We start from the raw sequence: 23449 nt of genomic DNA on the forward strand, positions 1-23449 counted from the left end.
TCTCACCTCTGATAATTCTCCTATTAAAATATGAGAGGTTTGATTTTTTGCTTTGAAAAGTTCCCTTTTTCCTTTGTAAAAAATGGCCCCTCCCCTTTTAAAACTCCCCCTTTTTTATCTCGGATAAGCGCACCTTTTATTTTCACATGTTCCTCCTTTCTTTTTTAATAAGAGCCCCTTTCCCTTCTCATAAATGCCCCTTTTCATCTCTTGTAAATGACCCTATTCAATTCGTTTTACTTTGACAAGGGCCCATTCCCCTCCTGATAAGTGCTCTTCACATCTCTTATAAATGCCCCTTTTATTTTGAAACTTCCCCTTTTTTTTTCTTATTAATGCTCTTTTCCTTCTTATAAGTGCCCCTTCCCCTTTTTATAATTACCCCTTTTCATCTTTGACTAGTGCCCCGTTTATTTTAACATTGCCTCTTTTTCTTTTCAATGAGAGCGTCTTCCCCCTTCTTATAAAAGCCCCCTTTCACCTCCTATTAAAATCTGATCGATACCCCTTTTCTTTCAACAAATGCACATTTCCCTTTATCATTAGTGCCCCTTTTTAATTCTCATAAGTGCCTCTTTTCATGTATGGTCATTGCCCCTTTTCAGATGCGATAAGTGCCCCTCTTCACCTCTGATAATTACCTTTTTATCAATGATATGTGCCCTTTTTCCTTTCTAATATGGAACCGACTAAGAGCAACCCCCCCCCCCCAAAGTTCGCTCGTAGTTATAGATGTTTTAATTTTGTAACTTATCAAAGGTCTTGTCAGTCTTCCGTTATGAGAATGTGCTTGTAACCCCTTCAGGATTAGGTTTTTCCTCTTTATAAGATGTAATTTTTCGCACCGCGACCTGACAAATCTTTATAATTTTCAGACCATCACACCCAACTGCAAAGTATGATACTGAAGCAATATTTGTTATGATGTGTAAAAAGAAAAAGAAACAAATATTGAAACCATCCCTGATAAGCTTATGTCGGGCTAGACGTAAGGAAAATATCTATGCACTTATTTTTTTGCTAGCCCCAAGAGATCTGTAATCACAATAGGGGTATATACCAATGTCTAAAAAAAATGTATTTTTTTCGCTTTGAGATTTCCCTTTGAAGGTGCCCTTTTTTCAGAAAATGCCCTTTTTGTTGATGCCCCCCCCCCCCACTTTGGAAGTCGCTCCGCCGCCTCTGTTGCAGCCACCAGAGATTTTTGGGAACGCCAAATAATTAGGTAAGAATTATTCGGGGAAAAAAATGATCATTTTCTATTTGCATATATTACTGTCATGTAAATGGGCCGAAATGACACTAAAACTTTACCGTGTACCCCAGGCGCTGTAGTAGCTATATGAATGTTTTTTTCCCATCTTCATTATTATATTATCAGAAACTGAAGAGTTGATGTCTGAACGAGATATGACGCCCATAAAAGTCTGAACGCACATGTCCTAGGATAATTATGTTTGATCTATATGGATCTATTTGATATTCACAAACATCTTCAATATATTTTGTTCTTCTGTGCAGCTCAATGTTTGCTCTTTGTAACTTAACCTGCCAAATGCCTCACATAGATGAGCCGTTCTGGTGGTGTAGCGGTGGGCAAGGAGACATGTGGTCCCCCCTCCCCAATCCAGTGTTGAAAAATAAAATAAAAAATAAAGAAAAGGCGCTTATTAAAGAGAGAAAGGGATAACGGAAAAAGGATGAGAAAAGATTTTAAACGCCTGGACCACCTCCCCACCCTTGCACTTATTGGTAGCCTTATAAATTCGCATTATATTTTCCAAGGAAGAAAGATGCCCCTCCCAATCATCCAGTGCCCCTCAATGGATGGGCTCACACTACGCAACTAAGCAGCATTTGCAAATAGCAGTTTGACTCGTCACGGAGGAATAAAATCATTCGGATGAGAATAAATAATGATTCACTGTGTTGTTTTTCTAGTTCTTCAAGAATACGTGCCCCTTGAGCGACTAAAGCAGGGCTCCCACTTAGCCGAATTGGATCCTCGAGTTGTTGCGAGCTGGCGCGATCGTATGGCAAGCCGTTTTATCATTAAAACATATTTCTTGATATCAAGAATTCAATTCTTGATATCAGGAAATCGAATTCCTTATATCACGAAATCGAATTCTTGATATCAAGAATTACCATTGCTTTACAACATAAAATTCTTTCTTGATAACAAGAATTGATTTATTGATATCAATTAATAATAAAACGGCTTGCCATAAGATCGCGCCAGCTCGCCACAACTCGAAGTTCCAACTCAGCTAAGTGGGAGCCCTGCTTAATACCCCCTTCACATACACGGATTTTTCTAACGCGTCCATATGGATCCTGCAAATTCACGGATCTTTCACGGATCCTTACGATTTGGCCACTTTTATGACCTATTTAAGAGTTGTTACAAGTTATTACGAGCTGTTTACGGTATATTACGGATTATTACGATTTATTACGATGTATTTACAGCAAAATTCCATGAGTTGTTACAAGTTGTCACAGATAATTACGGTCAAATTACGGGCAATTTACGACCTGTTTACGTGTTGTTACGAATAGTTACGAGTTTAGTTATGAGTCCTTAAGCTACAGTCCCATATACGTCCCGGACCGTCCCGGACCATCCCGGACCCCATCCGGGGTGATCCGGGATTCGGTCCGTGTTGACACCGTGTTGGCACCGGGGTGGTCCTGGGTGGTCCTGGATGGTTCTGGATGGTCCTGGATGGTCCTGGGCGGTCCGGGAGTCGACCCCGGATGTTTTTGACGGTCAAAAACTGCCGGGGTGGTCCGGGACGGTCCGGGACAATAGTTTGATCCGGGGTGATCCGTGTAGCCACCGTGCTGGGTCCGGGGTCATCCGTAGTGGCGCCGGGGCGGTCCGTGTTGATCCGTGGCAGTCCGGGAGTGAGTTATTGATCGCCCAGGACCATCCAGGACCATCCAGGACCACCCCGGTGCCAACACGGTGTCAACACGGACCGAATCCCGGATCACCCCGGATGGGGTCCGGGATGGTCCGGGACGGTCCGGGACGTATATGGGACTGTAGCTTAAAAGCATCACACTTTTTTGAACAAAACATCCCGGACCATCCCGGATCACCCCAGACCATGGTCCGGGATGGTCCGGAGTGGTCCGTGCTCGTCCGTGCTGGTCCGGCTTTATATGGGACTGGGGCTTTAGGGTTTGCAGCTTTTATACTTTTTCCCAAATCGTAAACAATACGTAAGAATACGTAAAGTATTCGTATATAATAATAATAATTACAGTGCTTATATAGCGCCTAACACTTACTTTATCAGAAGTCTCTAAGCGCTCTACAAAACACTCATAACTACACGTAAAGTGCTCGTAATAGTCCGTAAAGCTACAGTCCCATATACGTCCCGGACCGTCCCGGACCATCCCGGACCCCATCCGGGGTGATCCGGGATTCGGTCCGTGTTGACACCGTGTTGGCACCGGGGTGGTCCTGGATGGTCCTGGATGGTCCTGGATGGTCCTGGATGGTCCTGGGCGGTCCGGGAGTCGACCCCGGATGTTTTTGACTGTCAAAAACTGCCGGGGTGGTCCGGGACGGTCCGGGACAATAGTTTGATCCGGGGTGATCCGTGTAGACACCGTGCTGGGTCCGGGGTCATCCGTAGTGGCGCCGGGGCGGTCCGTGTTGATCCGTGGCAGTCCGGGAGTGAGTTATTGACCGCTCAGGACCATCCAGGACCATCCAGGACCATCCAGGACCACCCAGGACCACCCCGGTGCCAACACGGTGTCAACACGGACCGAATCCCGGATCACCCCGGATGGGGTCCGGGATGGTCCGGGACGGTCCGGGACGTATATGGGACTGTAGCTTAAAAGCATCACACTTTTTTGAACAAAACATCCCGGACCATCCCGGATCACCCCAGACCATGGTCCGGGATGGTCCGGAGTGGTCCGTGCTCGTCCGTGCTGGTCCGGCTTTATATGGGACTGGGGCTTAAACAATCCGTAAACAAATCGTAAACTAACCGTAGAATATCGTTTAAAAAATTGTTACGAGTCCTTTACGGATTCCTGCGAGCAGTTTACGGATGGTTACGTGTTGTTGCGAGCTGTGTATGATACTTACGGATCGCTACGAGCTATTTACGAAAAAATAAATCCGTGGACAATCGTAAAAAGATTTTTGACATGTCATAACATTCGCCTCTCCTTTCACGGATCCTTACGCGTATCTGCGAGTTGTTGCGAGTTGTGACGAGCTATTTACGGATACCAGCGAGTAATACGGATGCTTGCGATTGACTACGAGTTGGCGATCCGTAAAGACTCGTAACGAAAATCCGTGTATGTGAAAGGGGTATGAGAGTAGGAAGTTCACAAGTTCATCCCTCGAATATGATTGGTCCCGGCCTATGCAAAATTTCCCCTTCAACAAAATTCAGGTTATTGTTAAAGACCCTATCCGATGAAAGTAAAGCTCGATATAAATGGAAAACCGAATGTATGTAGATTACAAATAAAAAGTATTTACCCTTTCATTATTGCACTAAAGCAAATTAAAACCTCATTTTCCACACCCCTCTATATTACGGGTCAACAGAGGTCAAATTTGTCGAATTTTATACGGTGATGACATAACATGTGAACCCGACCGGTTCACTTATATAGCTTAGGCGATGAGCCTTGCTAAATGAATGCAACATCATTGTGAATATGCGTACAGATCATGTCATCAAGTCGATAGCAATTTTTTAGGTCGACAACTTCCGATTTGTAAAGCTTTTCTCTGTCTTCTTGTAGCTTTGTTCGACTATAAAATGAATTAGATTCCCAATTCTGTATCAAACCAAAGTGCCCAAGTCCTTACTACTCGGCCCCTCTGCACTTGTTTCCTCGAACTTGATTTGATATATGGGCTTGAATGAGAACAAACTGACCCAACCCCTTTTCCAACGGAATTTTTGGTCAATTTTTTTTCGTTTTCGCAATTGTCATTCATATTCCTTTTCGAATAGTTGGTGCAGGGGTAGATTGGCTAAAACAAACCTCGGGACGTGGAGTGTTAGACGACTTAAGTAATTGGCCAACGTGATATTTCGGGACAGGCTCTTAAACCTTCATAATTATTAAAGTAAACTCAAGATGTCATCCCATGAATATGATTGTAATAAACCGTGAAAATGTACTTAAAATGAAAAAACAAAAAGCTAAAGGTATACTTAGTTTTATGATTGTCGTGAATCTTTAATAGAAGTAAGTCCAATACAAGGTACATACATAACACATAAAATTTGTAAATTAGTTTACATCTTCCATGCACGATAATGCCTCAGTTAGTACCATAAGCAAACATAGAAAGATAAAGTAAGTGACAAAGCAGCGGATATTTAGTGTTTAAAATTATCGTTTGATTCTGTAAAGAGGATTGTACCGTCATTTCCAGAACTCAACTACTCAAGATTATGTTTAAAAGATTAGTTCCCTTGGTTAAAACTGCTTTTACATTGCGTATTAAGTTGTTGTTATGATCTGATTATTACATAATCAATACATTTTAGCTGTAATAGATATTTCGTTCTGCCATAATGTACTTTAATGGAGGAGAAAACTATATGACAGACATAGAAGTTACTTGCTGGACTATGAAGGACTAAAGATTAAAATTCTCACTGTGCCATGCTAATTATGTTCATTTGTCGTTTCCATCTATTCCTTTTATCGTTGATGGCCATTCCCAACTTTCTATTCCCATTTCCATGCCTTCCGTTCCCGATAGTTGATCCAGTGAAGTCCACAATGCTATTTCCATTGTCGACCATGTTCGCTTGACCATCCGACGTTTCCATATCCATTCCCGTTGCCATATCCATTCCCGTTGCCATTGCCATTACCGTTGCCATTACCATATCCATTGCCGTTCCAGTTTCCGTATCCATTGTCGTTTCCATTTCCGTATCCATCCCCGTTTCCATTTCCGTTTTCTTGCCCGTATCCTTCTCCATTCCAATTATCATACCAATTTCCATTCCCATTCCCATTCTCATTCCCGTTCCAATAGTCATTCCCGTTCCAATACTCATTCCCGTTTCCATTCCAATTTCCATTGCCATTCACTCTGCCATTACCATTGCCATTACCATTACCATTGCCATTACCGTTGCCATTACCTCTACCATTACCGTTGCCATTACCGTTGCCATTGCCGTTGCCATTACCGTTGCCATTACCGTTGCCATTACCGTTGCCATTACCGTTGCCATTACCGTTGCCATTAACATTGCCATTTCCATTGCCATTCACGTTGCTATTTCCATTGTCACCATCGCTGCTATCTTCATCGCTGCTATCTTCATCGACCCGTTCTACTCCTACGTCTGTGTCTGGTGATTCAAAAGTTTCCTCTGGTACAGCTCGATATGAAGCTGAGAACCCCAGCCTGGTCCATCTGGAATAAGTGTCAGTGACCAACGTCAAGTCCATAGTATTATCTAGGGAAACGACTGTACCCGCAGGCAAACTATTGCCACACAGACTGAAAATTAAAAGGAAATAAAAAATTATCAATATGAAGGAACGAAGGCCCGTCAATGTGACGAGAAATATATTTTTAACAGTTAAAATAATTTACTGGTATTCATTAACATAATCAAATTAACACACTAATCTAAAGGTCTGTGTGATCTCATGAAAATGCCATTCTCATAAAACAAGCATCTAATCTGTCTTAAAAGTAAATGTTGCTCTTAAATTATTATTTTTAGAGCATAATGAGATGTGAATATAATACGTTTCTTAAATGATAATTGGTGAATAATTCTTTGTGTTAGAATAACATTGTATTCTATCAATTTCGAAATGCAATTCTGATGAAAGAAAATAATGATTAATTCATTTCAAATGTATTTACAGATTCCCTTTTGTAATTAAACGATGTATCAGTATACTTACACGAGAGGGACAGCGATTCCTTTGCCAATATCAACCTTGAGGGAGTCCTTCGAACAGGTGACATCATCTATCAAGTCGAAAGCCTGGAAGGTAAGCTCTATTCTGTAGTTTTCCTCCACCTCTAGGGAAAAGGTATCATGTAGCATTCCTGGACATACATCGGGCCAATTAGGGGAGGTAATAACTTGGACCTCCCCTTCGGCTGATTGGGGGTCATCTACAGTGTAGTAGGAAGCAGAGAAACCACGTTCTTTTACGGTACTATCGGTGATGAACTCCAGTGTCATGGTGTTGGCAAGAGATACCAGCGAGTTTTCTGGCTGTTTGTTACCACACAGTCTGTGAAGGAAAGTGCAATCATCAAGGGTTCATTACTGATGGATTTGATATATAAAAAATAGCTACATCAAATATCTGCCCGTTTGAAAGCTAATCTCATTTAATTAATATCAGCAAACTCTGTATGGTTCTAGGACAATTACCCTTTGGGCAATCACCTCCGGAAAACTAATAATTCCTCGTGGGGTAATTTTCCGGGGGTAGTTTTCCGGGGGCAATTGTCCTGATACGCTCTGTATAATCCCATTTCGGAATGGTATAGCAGCGTAAAGATAGAATACCTTAGCTGTTGAAATTAATGCATGGGATTTGTTATCAAATACTAATATGGATTTGAAAGTATCCGAAAAGACACAATGTGAACACAACCTGTGATTACAGATGGACGAAACAGTAACAGTCTCTAAATATTACTATTTTTTTGTTTGCCACTTTCCACAATAAAATTCTCTGAATGTTATATTGGCATGTACCCAATAACCAAATGTAACTAAAAAGGGGAATGATAGAAATTTGAGTTTTGAAGTCTGCACATGGTTGAAAAGGCAATATATGGCTATTTTTTCATGCACAGCGTACACATCTGAACAAATTTAAAAAGGAAAGGGATATCTGTTTAAAGAACTTCACTTACTTCATCGGCATGCGAATGTCATTTCCGAGATGGACAGCAACGTAATCGTAATTGCAACAGGTGGGTATATTATAGAAATCGTTTTCATCGCTTTCAATCTCGAAGTCTTCGAACTCCAACACGATCCTTTTTCCAACGGGAACATTGATGGTGTAGGTACATTTCTGATTGTTAGGATACCTTCCTGGATAGTTTGGTGAGTTGAAATGGCCTGAGAGTCTGGTGTAGGTGGCCAAGCATTCGTTCGGAGGGAGACTGGGTGTAGGTTCAGTGGTGACACGAGCGGTTGTAGTGACAACTGGTTCTGTTGTAGGTTCAGTGGTGACACGAGCAGTTGTGGTGACAGCTGGTTGTGTTGTAGGTTCAGTGGTGACACGAGCGGTTGTAGTGACAACTGGTTCGGTTGTAGGTTCAGTGGTGACAACTGGTTCTATTGTAGGTTCAGTGGTGACACGAGCGGTTGTAGTAACAACTGGTTCTGTTGTAGGTTCAGTGGTGACACGAGCAGTTGTGGTGACAGCTGGTTCTGTTGTAGGTTCAGTGGTGACACGAGTGGTTGTAGTGACAACTGGTTCTATTGTAGGTTCAGTGGTGACACGAGCGGTTGTGGTGACAGCTGGTTCTGTTGTAGGTTCAGTGCTGACACGAGCAGTTGTGGTGACAACTGGTTCTGTTGTAGGTTCAGTGGTGACACGAGCAGTTGTGGTGACAACTGCTTCTGTTGTAGGTTCAGTGGTGACACGAGCAGTTGTGGCGACAGCTGGTTTTGTTGTAGGTTTAGTGGTGACACGAGCAGTTGTGGTGACAGCTGGTTTTGTTGTAGGTTCACTGGTGATACGAGTGGTTGTAGTTACAGTGGCAGGAGACGTGATTGGGGCTTTGGAAGTGGTCACAGGCATTGTTGTTACAATAGATCCTGTACTTAGTGTTGTGGCTGGAAGATTCGTAGAAGGTCCGTTTGTTGATGATGACTCAAGTTCTATACTGTAGTTGGCTCTGAATCCTGGCATGTTATTGTAAGAGTCTGATCGAAACCAGACCACCATTTCTGAACCAACAGATGTTATAGGTGATGGTACGGTGGATCCACAAAATGTTTGTCCTCCGTAGGTGAGTTGGTCGTTGAAGACACGGACGTAATCCCACTCGCAGCTATCGGACACTTCGAGCGAGAATGCGTCAAATGTGAGAGTGATTCTCATGTTCGGCAAAATAACATCGGGCTATAAAAGGAGAAAATAGACATGAGGCACAGTTTTATGATTAAACTTATATTATTATATTCTATTTAAAGAAAATCATTTCATTGCTCTCATTTAAAAATTTGAATTATTTGATAAATACATGTAGCGTTTTACTCAATCGGAAAGGCGCGCTGTTACGCCGATGTGCGGATAGTACTCGATTCGTAGACTTTTTTCTTTAAAGCTTATCTGCCGTAGTTTATAGGAGGGATTAGACTGCCCTGCAAGGTCACTGGACAGGTGGTTATCTCATCAACTCAGCTCTCAGTTAACATAAGAAAAAGAGGATCATGGGGGACCAATGGTCACCGATTAGTCATTGTTTGTTATATAGAGGGCGCAAGTAGCTACAAGTAGTGCAGTGGGCCTTTAAAGTCTACAACAATAAAGATAGGAGCAAAGGCATGATACCATTTATAGGATGCAACTTCATACCTTGATATGATACATGCAGAAAGTAGTTAAGGGGTAGTCTCCGTTTCCGAAGTTGGGTGATTCGATCGATCCGGAAGCTGTTGTCAGCACGTACTCGCATGCTGTAAAACATAAACATGGGGTTCTCTGGCATAAAAAAATAAATGAAATGTAGAGCTAGGTCTTTCAAAGAGGAAAATGAAAAAACGCGGATTATTGACAGTACAATACCCTACATGGTAAGATTACAAGACATGTAAAGAGAAAAGAAGAACGAAAAGAAAAGAAAAAATCCTAAAATGTTGTTCAAAAGCGTATATATTATCGTCTATTTTGAGCCAGAGAGCGTTAATTCTGTGCAAATTAATATGAGTTAACTCCCTTCTGTCTTCAAACAGTAGTTATATTCCCTTTGATGATAATGGTTAATTTCAGATTATTTGCTGATGACTCAAATCTTTTTCATACTTTTAATCCTAGACAAAAAGAAATTGATTTAGAAATTGTAAGTGAAAATTTAATGAAGGTGCAGGAATGGTGTAATGCAAATGAAGTCACAATTAACGTACAGAAAACAAACTATATGATTATGAAATCCAAAGGTAGATCAATAGACAAAAAGGGATCTGTAAGAATATCAAGATCAGATATTAAAGAGGTATCTGTTGCATCATTTGTAGGAATTGAAATTGATTGTCACCTTTCATGGAAAGAACATATTCAGACAATAAACAAATGCATAAGAAAGAAAGTAGGTATTCTGTTTAAACTGAGACATTTTGTTCCCAAGAATATACTTGTGTTATTATATAAGGCTTTTATACAGCCTCACCTCTCTTATGGAGTAGAAGTATGGGGGAGCACTTACAAAAGTAATCTAAATTGTATATATTTAAGTCAAAAAATGGCAATGAGAGCAATTACATTCAGTCCACTTAGAACAGACTCCAAAGCTCTTTTTCAAAGTCTAAACATTTTAAATATTTTTCAACTTCATGAACTTCTTGTATCAACATTTATGTATGATTTGGTAAAAGGTTTTTTACCACACTCTTTAGTGGATTATTGTCAGATGTTACAGCACAGATATGCAACTAGGAGAAAAGAAAGTGGTTTACTTTATCAACCAAAATGTAAGACAACGCAGGGGCAATTTTGTATTTCGTTTGTAGGAACAAAGCTGTGGAATGATCTGCCAGATGAAATTTAATATTAAAAACATCAAGGTTATCTTTTCGGAGACATCTTTCCACCTACCTTCTATGTAAATGACTTGGGCTCAATCCCACCCCCTTCGTTTTTACTTTTATATTACTTGTCTTCCTTTTATATACGTATACACTTCCTTGTTAACGATTATAGCGGCCTTAAGCTTTTACAGGATTTGTGCATGTACGTACATGTGTATGATTATTTTTTATTAATACATCCTTTTCATTTTTATGAACACATTGATGATTTTATTTCTTCAAAGATTTGTCTTCTTTCATTATAATGCTTTAATGCTTAAGCTTTTTTATTTTTATTTTTTCATTTTAGTAAAGAAAAAAAAGTTACATGATATTGTATTATTTTGTTGTATATATGTAAATACAAAACAAACAAGTTTTGCATTCATATGTAAAAACAAATTAACAGAAAAAAATCTTGCCAAAGAATGGAACTAGGCTCGACTAGCACTTGTAAACTTCTAGTTCACATTAACAACTTCACCTAAACATAGTAATATACATATTTACGTATATATCTGTTGTACATTTAATAGTATGCAGATGTATGTCTAAAAAATATCGTTTTAAAACCATTACTGTTCAATCGACATTACTCTTATGTTATGTATACATGTATCAGTATTATTCTTTGCATTGTATCATTGTTCATATGTACTGTCATTATTGTGATGTGTTGTTGTTAATAAATTAAAATTCAAATTCAAATTCAATCTGTTTGGAATGTAACGGTACCTACACAACACATATATGAAACTATTTACACAATACCAGAATGTCAGTGATCAAGAAAGGACATTGAGATGAACGAAGGGTTTTTTTTTCCTTCAGGCCTTCAAGGCCCCCTCCCTACCTCTTTGTCTCTTACTCTCTGTAATGGTTTATCTCGTCTCAAATTATCTGTTACATTTGTCTCTCTTTGCCCCTCCCTTCCTAATCTTTCTCTTCCTTCTCTGATTCTACTCCGCCCCTGCCATTTTTTTATTTTTTATTTGAATATTATGTCTAGTCAAAGGCATAGTGGCAGACATGGATTATAAACTTACGTGGTTCGTAATCTGGGTTGGTGTCCAGGCACTGTGCGCCTGTGAACTCTTCGGTGCACACACATGTGCAGTTAGGTCCCACATAGCCCTCATTAGAACAATCTAGAGACGGGCAACCTGAGCTACAATTGTATATCATATTGGCGGTTTTGACATCGCGAAAACTGATAGCTGTTCGCTGCCCTATATACTTGATGTCCAGTGGGTTGACCGTTGTTATCGTTGGTTTGGACGTGTCATTAGCATAACTCTGTCCATAGGGCAGGGATGTGGTGATGAGAAAAAAGAGATATATATTTGTACATTTTAATTATTATCAAGGTTCATCAACATGTTTATTCAATAATTTAGAGAGATGAGATATATATTTATTAATCGTTTTCTTTAATCAACTTCCAAAGATATACATTATACTTTCAGACATGTAGGTCTATAGATACCTAACAAAGAACAAAAGGTCACCATTCCAAGTTTAATTAATAGTAAGCAAATAATTACCGTTGGTGAAGGTGATGGGACAAACTATCACTTCCGAGGCGATCTGGATGTAGCTATCTTTCCGAAGCGAAGCTGAGGAAAGGTAGCGTATACATTCTGATCGACGAGGTGATAGTTTGCCATCGCCTGAAACCATAAGGTGATTATTTGCTTTATATTCCACATCTAATACAATATAACTACAAAAAGAAAAGGACGTGTATGCATCTACATAAAAGACATCATGCCCAAATTCACACCAAAAAGTTAATCAGTTTAACCCAACCCCATTGAGGGTACGGTGCGCGCATGTGCTTGTTTTAATTGCGCTCATTGGTAATGCGCCTTTAATTACGCCTGTTTTTAGTGCGCTTTCGGATAATCTTCAGTGAAAGTGCGTTGCCCTGTGTAGATAGTACCTCTATCTTCAGTGAAAGTGCGTTGCACTGTGTAGATAGTAGTACTATCTACACAGTGTAACGAACTTTTTGCTTCTCCCATCAATAATGGGCGAACTATCTTTCATCACGTGATTTACTTTTGACCAATCGTAGAGCAAGATTCTTAGTATGTGGAATATAACACTAATTATCAAACTGTTAATTTCATTTGAAATGTGAGCACAAGTCGAGAGGAAATTTGAAAACAAACCTTTTGGGAATGCATTCCGATCAAGTTATTCTCCAATACATGACATAATTATGAAAATAAAAAGAGGATGCTTATAAATTATTTTTCATCTTTCAAAGAATTTAACCTTCTCTGTATCATGCTTTAAAAGTATCTGAAAGGGTAATTTCTAGATGTAAACAGAGGCCGCTCTCCGGCCCGGGAGGGGGTGGTTGGCTGGGGCGCAGTACGTGCTACCCACACACTTTTTTCAAGTACCCGCAGAAGTGCCCTTGTTTGTTTCGGAAAAGTAGGTGCCAAATTTATTACATCTTGCTCTTTATTGTTGGAGCCCCTCCCCCCCCCCCCCCTCCATCAGACGCTCCACTGCCCCCGAAATGAAGATATTCAAATTCATAGGTACTTACGTAAGCGCGGTAATGCATGATGGATTTCACGTCATAAGGAACATCTGTTATGACATCATCATAGGTTCGCTTGATGTAGTTCCCCAGTTCTTCACTTAGGATGTTCTCCTCGTGAACGACCACGTATTCATCTCGGTCAGGTCGCGTTTGCTCATGGAAAAACCCGATGGCGTGCCCAATCTCGTGGGTTATTGTACCAAACTTTTTTTTGTTTAGGAATGACACAGCAAAAATAATTTTAGAGTTATAATAGTAGTAATAATATTTTACCCAGGGAAGCCTCATCAGCATTAATGCTGTTCTTCCCGAGGGCCTGCAATAACTATCACCCCAGCACTTGCCAGGTACCAATTTACACGTGGATGGAGAGTTGCAATACCGGATTAGTGTCTTGCCAAAACACATTAGTTTCGGGCTGGGATTCGAACTTTTAACTCTCGGATTGAGACTCAAGTGAATGAACAACTATACCAAGACAGAAATTTGACTTTTGATAAAGTCTTTCAGTTACTACCTTTACAAGTAGGGGAGACTTAGAGTGAGGTTAGATGAGCCGTACTCTCAATCTTGTTCATCCTATTTTCACCATTTTCAGGTTTCAGACATCAGGACAAGCTTGCTTTTGACTTTTTGAAGCACCAGATTTGTTTTAATGATAATTTTTAAATACCCTTTGTTGTAAATTTTGGATGCACATGCAACATCAGTCATACAATTAAATATTTATCAGGATCGCCAAGACTTTGGAAAAATCAAACTAAAGTAGTTTCAATAGCCTTGTCCAATACCCATTTAAATTTCCAAACACTACACTATACGATCCGAATATGATTGCTGCCGGATATACAAGAAGAAACGGACATTTTCATTGAGTTGATTTCTCGAAAGTTTTTGCGATCGCGATAAACCATGATGCAAAAAATGGAGAAAAAAAATACAATTTATAAGACTTACAGTGCTGCATTTAGGTCCAATACTAAGTTTCTGGGGTACTGTCGTTACTTTGCCAATATACGACCAACAGCTATTGAAGAAATAAAAGACAGAAGTTGTTATGATGGTAAAGTACTTGAATTACATATTTTCATTTTATATAAAGTGTGACGATATTCGAGCAGTAAGGTGGGGATATTATGATGAAATGAACCTATACACTACCTCAGCGAAACATAGATTCCCTGCAAGTGGTGTTGGCTTTGTTAACGACCTTCAAACTAAGGGGGGGGCGGGGTAACGCAAGTGCCGTGGCGTTTGGAACACTTTAAAATGTCATTCCTCAGAGACTTTTATTGAATTCTCATCATGGTTTTAAATCCAAGATAACTAACAATGCACATTGGTTATTGTCAAGATAATAATGATGATAATAATAATAATATTCACATTTGTATAGCGCTAAATACTATTTTCTAAGCACTTAAATAGGTAAGTCTTAAGACGATCTTTAAGGGTAGAGCGTGTTGCAATACAGCGATGTGATGGGGGAAGCTTATTCCATAATTTGGCTGCTGCATGCGAAAAAGCATTGTCCACATGAATGATGGGTACGGGGAATTTGCAGCAAATTATCACTTCCAGATCTTAAGGTACGATTTGAATTGTAAGGGTGTAGTGAGTCTTCAATATATTGTGGCGAAATTCCATGGAGGGCCCGCTAAACAAGTAGCATAATTTTGAAGTGGACCCTTTTCTGGACGGCTACCTGTCCATAAAAGGGTTCACTTAAAAATAATGCTAGGTGAGGTGAATAGAGCGTAATATAGGCGTAATAGAGGACATTCTCGGTGTGAAAGTATACTAGGAAGGCTTTCACTGGAATTTTGGAGGGATTGCAGTCTGTCTTGCCAAAGGACAGTAGTGCTAGTGCCGTGGCGGGACTCGACCGGTGCATGACCCACAGATACAATACTTACCTAGAGCCTAGGAAGAAAGATAGATACTGGTCATCTTGAAGCTCTTCGGCCACTGTCTGTGTGTATGGTACGAACTTCACGCAGGTTTGTTCTTCCCAGTGTTCCATCGCTTGAAGAATTACAGAGGAGGAGTTACCTGTGATAATGAATCATTAAGGATCGTTTAGATATGACACGGTAAACCGCCACGGTTCTATTTGTGCGTGTAAATGAATGGCAACTGCGTTCAGCATAGGTCTCGCGCGTATTAACTGAGCTCCGTTATAAGATACAGAAATGTGATGGGCATTTATTAACTTAAAGTCTTCATTTGTACAAAAAAACGCTGCAGTTTTGCCGGCCTTAAAAGTATGAAGGGGAGCCTAATATCTGCGCACCTAACATGTTCTTCTAAAGCTTGATCCGATATTTTTCCTCAAGTTGTAAAGAGTACGTATGCCCGAAATTCCAGGAATAAATAGAAAAGAACAATGTCATGTTCCCAAAGAAAGACGTTCATGTCATTATGACGTTGCAATGACAAAGATTCCCATGTGTGCGCGCATTTCATTTTAAAAGTAGATTTAGATATTTTTTTTAAAGTGAATGATAGCATTTCAAGAATTGTTTAATTTAAATTTCTCTTATTTGCCTCGGGTTTTCCCTGAATGCGTATAGCTATAATAAAGATGGAACTTTTGTGTTTGCTGCGCGTTTCGTTATTTTCAGCTGAGAATCGTGCTGTTTGCGCAAACAACCATTATTATTGTAATTCTTATCAATAATTTCATCATCATGTGCATACTCTTCATATTGGTTGTAATATTTCTTTACACTGTAAACTTAGACGCCTGCTTTCAAAGGAATTAGGACAGACAGACAACCAGGCGCGTACGCAGGATTTTTTTCAAGGGGGGGGGGGGGGGGGGTAAGAGGACATTTTTTTTCTCTTTTTTTTGTCTCGAAATTTTAAAAATTTGACATTTTGCTCTATTGGAGGAGGGGGGGGGGGTAAGGTCAACTTTTTTAGGTCAGCCATAAGTATTAAAAAAAAAAAAAAAAAATTATTTAAAAACAACAAAAACAAAAACAAATTACCAAAAAGGGGGGGGGGGGGGGTTCCTCCAAAATACACACATAAAAAATACGTACGCGCCTGTAGACAACTAACATAGCTAGAAGGCGTTTACTTAAGACCAATATCGTGCACATTTTTAGGAGCCCTAAAACTTAAGGGAAATTTAGTAACCCGGGCTGCGTCTCAAGAAACCGTCAGAAGTACAAGTTCAGCCACATCCCATTGAAACGCATGTTAAACTTAATACACGCATTTCAATGGGATGTCGCTGAACTTGTTCTTATGACGGTTTCGTGAGACGCAGCCCAGGTCGCTACTTTTTTAAACCTAACCTATTATTTGTTTACATATGAATATTTGCATTGGTACGGAGTGGTGGAGATCAAAATTAAATTGGCCAGATTCGGGACTATCCAGTAAAAACTATGTCTCAATGATTATGGACAATTTTCGACCTGGGTATAGTCATTCGTTTATGGCAAGCCTCCCAATTTTCTCGCGATGTCATTCATTTTAAGCAAACATAGCTTTGCACTTGTAATTGATGTATGATATCTCATTATTTGATCAATTATCGCATCAGATTCTGTTCGCGTGCATGTTATGAATATTTATGACTGGCGCATGATAATTGGTTTCTTTTGAGCCAATCAAATGCAGCGCTATATATAGGATAGCTGGGTTAGGTTAAACAAAAGTCGCAATCCGGTCAGGTGCTGTTAGGTTAAATTAAATTAAAATATAACACACTTTGCAGCTGTTATGAATTTATAGTATATTTCTCTTTTACAACTAAAATCGATTTGTCAAATCGATCTATGTTTATCTAACAAAATTGTCTCGTGTAAATTGTATTTAATTATAAAAATGTCGTGTAAGATAAATCAAATATGTACACAACAGTTTTGCAATGTAAAAAAAATCAGATTGATTGATTCTGACGTTCCAAATGACTATAGATTGTTATTGGTTTATCTTCGTTATATATATTGATTTCAGAATTTAATATTAAAAGCAGAGTGGCGGAACCGCGACATTTTTTCTTCTTCACGGAGGGGTCAAAGATGATCAAGGTTAGTAAGAAGAGAGGTTTGGTTACACTCCGGATGTTCTAACTTAAGGTTATTTTGCAAAGCATGACACATCAAATTGATGAAAGTTAATCTACTTCCCATGGCGAAATCGTCACACCTTGGATTAAAAAGTTGCTATTTTGCAGCCATCTTAGATATTAAAAAAGTTTTAAATGTCTTGTAGTATACAAATTACATCGCTCCTCTAAATAGATAAAAAAGCGTTTTTTCATATGCTATCAGTAAGATACAACGTAAGTGTTTTTGTATGGGATGAACTCAGCGCTTGCAAAATCATGCATCCTGGCGCGGTCTTCTTTTTCTACCGGTTTGCTCGATAATATCCCACAAGCGGTGGCATAAATAGTATTATATACCTCACTTAAGAAATCCAGCCATCTGATTGGTCGAAATTGCATTCATAAACTTCAACTATTTCTGTAAAATTCCCAGTAACCATGGTTAAAACAGTTCTATAATCCCATTAACCATGGTTATTGGGAAAATAGTTCAGTCTCCATGGTTACCCCATAGGTTTACATGTTAAAAAATGGTCTGAGCGATCGAGGATACCGTACGTGTGCGAAGAATTGGTCGGTAATTTCAATACAATTGAATCTCGATCGATCTTACCGACAATTTTATCTTGCATTGTTGACATGAAGACGAAAATAAACTTCCAAAAACAAAAAAACAACATCTGCCGATACATCTTGATCTAAATTCGTGCCAATATGCAATGCAAAAGTAAAAGAAGGGCCTGTTTAATAGAGCAGCCGCGAAGCATCCACCACGCGAAGCCGTTTTCAATCCATTTGAATGTATATATAAGAAAAAAAACTGCTATGTATGGTAACAGAGCGCTATAACCGAGCGGTTTAAGGCGGTGATTTTAGTTACATCACCTTTTGTACGCAAGAGATCGAATCCCATCTTCGACAAAAGTTTTTTTATTTTTTATTTTTTTTATTTTTTAGTGTTTTTTTTTCGGCATATAAAAGTATTAATGACTGCTTTAATATTCGAGAAATAGTTGTTTTTATACGCTCTCGGGAAGGTTACAATTGGGCTATTGCCCTCGGCACGCCTCGGGTAAAAGCACAATTCTAACCTTCCCTTGAGCGTATAAAAACAACTATTTCTCTCAAAGCAGTCATTAATACTATATTAATCCTCATTTATAGAGGCGAGACCGACAACGACCCGATTAGAAATTTACATTATCCGAGATTGCCAAGAATCGGTCGGTTTGGTCTTTTTCAACCGGTTTGCTCTATTTCACAAGCGGTGGCATAAATATTATTAATCCTCATCTATATATGATTCCACGAGGGCGATTATGTAGCTCACGGGGGCGAATCGCCCACCGCCCCCGTGTATTTTGAGCCTTGCCTCTAACCATTCCTGGCATTAGTTTCTCAAGGGACGTATACATCGTGGTCACAAATCTACAGAATTTACATTCGTTGATAGTAATTATGCTGCATTATTGTAGAGCGCTTAGAGACTTCTGACAACATAATTAGTGTTAGGCGCTATATAAGCACTGTAATTATTATTATTATTTGAGGAAAAAATATAATGTAAATATCATAATTGAGAGACCAATGGTGAAAGCAACCAGAGCAACCAGTGGCATTAACAACTTAAAGTCGACCTTTCAAAGTTAATAGCGATGGAAGGCCCCTCGTGCCCGTATAAATATAAACCCGACGCTGGGTTTTTACCTGGTGTAAAGCCGAGTTTAACCGTGGACCTTCTAAGAAGTAGGTCCATGGTTTAACAATAGAGCTTTATCCGTGGTCTAAGTGTTCACTTCGTTAAACACGAATCAGTCCCTTGGCCACATGCACCAGTTTCATGGCTAAAGGGATTGGATGCGGACCATTTATGGTTTAATTGCACAGCTTCACTACTTTTGTTTGTGACATACTAACATTTTTTATATTTATTCATCTTGGCCTATTACTTTGACATTATTCTCATACAACCTTGGGAAGGACATGCTTGGGTATAATGGGAACAATTTGTTTGCTCATTAAATATCACGATCTTATAACGATAATTAAGTTTATTCCTCAGTCCTCGTTTGGAGATTTTATTGTCCGTATTCAGGAAGTTCTTTTCCACCTTGTACTTGCATAGCTATGAACACAGTAATCACCAGTGGTTGAGTTAGTTGATCAAACGAGATTTCATGTGCAATTGTTTTAAAGAGTATGTATCACTGTGGCATGTAGGTTTCAAAGACATTCAGTCTGTTTGAAGAAGAAAAAATACTTTGTTATGGCAAAGATTCAAGGCTAAACTAATGCATCAATATCCAAATAACCATTAAAGGGATCCGGTAAATTTGTCTTAGATCCGTTAGAAATAATCCTTGATTTAGCTCATGCTGCAATGGTAATTATAAACCTTTAGGTCAGTCAGGAACTCCACGACTTTTACAAGCCGATTGCCTGTCTGATTATCAAGACATTAATGATTGGAATTACAAATTTTGAAAACCGTTCGCCGAACGGTTTTCATAACACTACAATCTTTTGGGGAAAATGAGTATGGTAAAACCGGTCACTCAAAGATTTTTTTACTTTTTTGAGGCACTTCTTGATCATTTTGAAGCGCATTTTTGTTTAGGGCTTCAATATTACACCATATCACAGACACTGATAACATGTAGGGCCGTGTATCTCAGATTTAACATTGTTAAACGATCCCTTTATTAAAGTGCAGTGGCTCGGAATTGTCTGGATTTCCTTATAGAATTCAAAACTTTTTTCTACTACAAATGCAACAAATGTTTTAATGTGATTCTGTCAAAGTAAAACATTCTTCAAATCACTTACTGGCTGATTCTTCAATTACGTATGGGACTGTGTTTTGGAGCCATCTTTTCGCCAGGTCAGCTGTGGCTTTTCTCTTCACTCGCCTTGGTCCTTGGTGATCGTCGGGCGCTGGTTTCCCAAGTAGATTTTCCCGTTGTAGAGGGGTAAGCTTCATGTCACCTTGGAGCTCGTCTGTGGATGGTTCCTCATCAGGATTAGCACCTGGTAACATCGGATCCACGATTCTAACCTGAGCCGGGATCAAGATCAGGTCATAGTGTGGTCCCTTCAGAATCGTATTTCTGGCTTTCCGCTTGACCAACGACCCATGATCGTCGGCAATCCCACCGGGTGCCATCGGATCCAAGTCTTTAACCTAAGGCCGAATGGAAACGAAGGCCTACAACCTGAACATCTGAATACATTTGATTCATATCTTATAGATGCTATTGAGTAGTGGTAAAGCAATTGCGCTGGGACTGGAACTGCCCCGAGGTATTCTATTTTCGAAATGGATTAACATTTTGAATTTGATAAATTTTTGTTGTGTATTATCATCAGTTGAACAATCTTACCAGTTGACCAAGTCATGAGCGAAATCATATTGCACTGAACATCACTGCACATAATTAGGTATAGATCTACGAAACTACACACCCATTTGCAGTTGCTTATCTAGGGATTATGGCGCACGGGAAAATAAACACAATTGTGCTCCTCTCCCCCCCCCCCCCCTCCCCCCCCAAAAAAAAAAAATTAAATTAAAAAATAAAAAAAAAATAAATAAAAAAAAAATAAAAAAAAAAAAAATAATAAATAAATAAATAAATAAATCCTTCTTTAGGGAGAGGGAGCAAATTTAACCCTAAGACCGCAATTAATGCATTTTGGTGGTGGTGGTTATTTTTTACCTGACTGCTAAGAAAGCATAAATGCTTGTAAGTAAGCAACCAGACGGTCGACGGCTTTAGGTCGTCTCCGAGGGACCTGGAAATGAGGACTAATGCCTTACCAAAGGGCACTAGCGCATCGACTTGGTTTCGAACCCGGGCCGCTCACCGGATTACGAGACCACTGCTCTACCGACTAAACTATCGTGCCTCCTCTTGACAATGGAAATGAGCAATCAAGCGGTAGAGTTTCGCATTCTAAAAATTGATAAGCGCTTTCCTTTTTCTCCCTCAAAGGAGGAATAAACATATAACAAAACAAAAAATGGTGTCGATGCAGTTAGACAGGCAACCAATTAAATTCTATTTTATACGCTATGTCCTGTATTTGGGGCGCAATATTCAAATAAAAGCTAATGAAACTGAATTCAATATGATTCACATGGCAACGTTAAATAATTTTTCAAAAGAAAATCCCTGATTGATTTGTTTGTTTGTTTGTTTGTTTGTTTTTTCTTTTCTTCTTTTCCTTTAAGTATTTGTATTATGTTTTCGACTGATACTTTGTAATTATTTATTTTGTTAATTTGTAATATTATGTATATTTTGCATATTGTAAACTGGCCCCATGGAGGACCAGCAGCAACAATTATGTTGCAGCTGAATATGGGCTACCAGCCGTATACGGTCCCTTTTTCTCTGTATGATTATTTTATATGTATTTGTATCTGATTTTATTATACGGAAATAAAAACAACAACAACCCCTTAAAAGCCTTAAACTCCATCCTGTATTTGGGCGCGAAATCGTTAGATACTCTGGAATAAGCTCCCTCTACAAATACGCCAACTGTCGTCAACAGAAACATTCAAATTAAAACTGAAAACTTATTTGTTTCTTTCGTTGTAAATATTGTAATATTTTATTTTACCATGTCTAGGAGCCAATTTTGTTTTTCGGTTTATTGTTGTTTTTCTTTCTTATGTCTGTTACATGTCCTTTTCTCTAAGCGCCATGAGCACCGAAAGGTGGACCTGTGCGCTATACAAGTAGCCACTATTATTATTATTATTATTATTATTATTATTATGAATTGAGTTTGAGTTTGAGTTAGAAGTGTTATTATCCAAACAAAAAGTACATCAATATAACAATCAAATGTGAATGTTTGACATTGAAAGGATAAATGGGACCAGAAAATAGCATCTGGTACCACTAACAGAGAGCAAGGCGATCAAGCGTTAGAAAAAAAACTTAATCCTAAACAAAAAAGTGCATTATACTTCGGAGCACTAATCAAGATATAATTTTTGGAGTCCTCTAACAAAAATATCTTACTGAGTCATGCCTTTCGAAGAAAACAATGATATTTTAGTCATTTTGTGTGTTGGGAAAAAATGACGGCACTGCATCACAGTGACATTACCGATTCAGCCAATTAGAAATTCTTGTTCACAACTTTCCTAAATTCTTGACTTTCTTAATTTTAACTTGTTTGCTTCTTTAATTTTCCCGCTTCCTTTTATAGTAATTTGCTGTTAAGGTTGATTTTCTTTTATATATCCAATTTATTCTATTCATAAAGACAATGAATATGAACGGGTCGAGATCAAACCCCCAAATGTGAATGACACTTCTAATAAAATGGGTAGGCCTACTCACGTCATCTGATAATGGTCTACCGTTCACGGACGAGCTCAGAAAAGAAACGATCAGGAGTACAGCAATTATAATCATCGTATTATGTGTCTTCAACATCTTTATCGAAGTCAGCGTCGACTTCGCCGTCGTATTCTTGTTCCTCCACAACGCCGTCTGCTCCTCCGAATACCAGTTTCTCCCGACATTCTCCTTTTTGTACGTTTGATTCTCTCCCTGGCTTCTGCATGGTGTTCAGAAATGATGCACAACACCTGCAAACATAGACGTCTGGGTAAATAAAGTATGCACGCAGGTAACATGTTTGATAATTAAAGTCGGTTCAATTCGTTTAATTAAAGAATTACTGTTTTATCAAATATAAAGGTTCACGTTACGGTCATGGTTAGTGATGTGGTTTTCATCATAATGTATTACAATTAAAGGTAAACTGTTCCATTTCAACCTGAAAGTCCAGAATTAAAAAATTAAAAAAATTCGTTGGTGTCATTGTGTTGCATGTATGAAGTTTGAAGTTTATTAACAACAACAAAATGTATGTACATCATAAAACAAATTGTGCAAGGCAAAACAATAAAATACAAACTGTACATAATGTACAAAACAATGAATTACTGCAAAAGCGCTTACATGAAACACGTTTATACAAAAGTTCAAGTTGTTGCTAAAA

The 23449-nt window shown here is 38.9% G+C and overlaps 2 protein-coding genes across 2 annotated transcripts; both read right to left on the minus strand.

Annotated features, from left to right (window-relative positions):
* Positions 1 to 5240: 5240 nt before the first annotated feature.
* LOC753218 (cell wall protein IFF6) lies at positions 5241 to 8860 on the minus strand. Its single transcript, XM_030999767.1, has 3 exons — positions 7916 to 8860; positions 6943 to 7281; positions 5241 to 6526 (listed from the first exon to the last, which is right to left on the minus strand). The coding sequence occupies exons 1-3, from the start codon at positions 8812 to 8814 to the stop codon at positions 5794 to 5796; spliced, it is 1971 nt and encodes a 656-aa protein (XP_030855627.1). The 5' UTR covers positions 8815 to 8860; the 3' UTR covers positions 5241 to 5793.
* A 5-nt stretch (positions 8861 to 8865) lies between these two features.
* Positions 8866 to 22955, minus strand: LOC592068 (protein SpAN; the record flags this gene model as incomplete). The annotated part of the gene is made up of 8 exons (XM_030998515.1): positions 22783 to 22955; positions 20252 to 20606; positions 15276 to 15411; positions 14317 to 14386; positions 13363 to 13563; positions 11849 to 12098; positions 9595 to 9695; positions 8866 to 9138 (listed from the first exon to the last, which is right to left on the minus strand). Coding segments are annotated over exons 1-8 (1482 nt in total), but the record flags the coding sequence as incomplete, so codon positions are not given.
* Positions 22956 to 23449: the final 494 nt, after the last annotated feature.

This window comes from Strongylocentrotus purpuratus, unplaced genomic scaffold, assembly GCF_000002235.5.
Source record: "Strongylocentrotus purpuratus isolate Spur 01 unplaced genomic scaffold, Spur_5.0 spur5_scaffold_5, whole genome shotgun sequence".
Taxonomy (NCBI): Eukaryota; Metazoa; Echinodermata; class Echinoidea; order Camarodonta; family Strongylocentrotidae; genus Strongylocentrotus; species Strongylocentrotus purpuratus.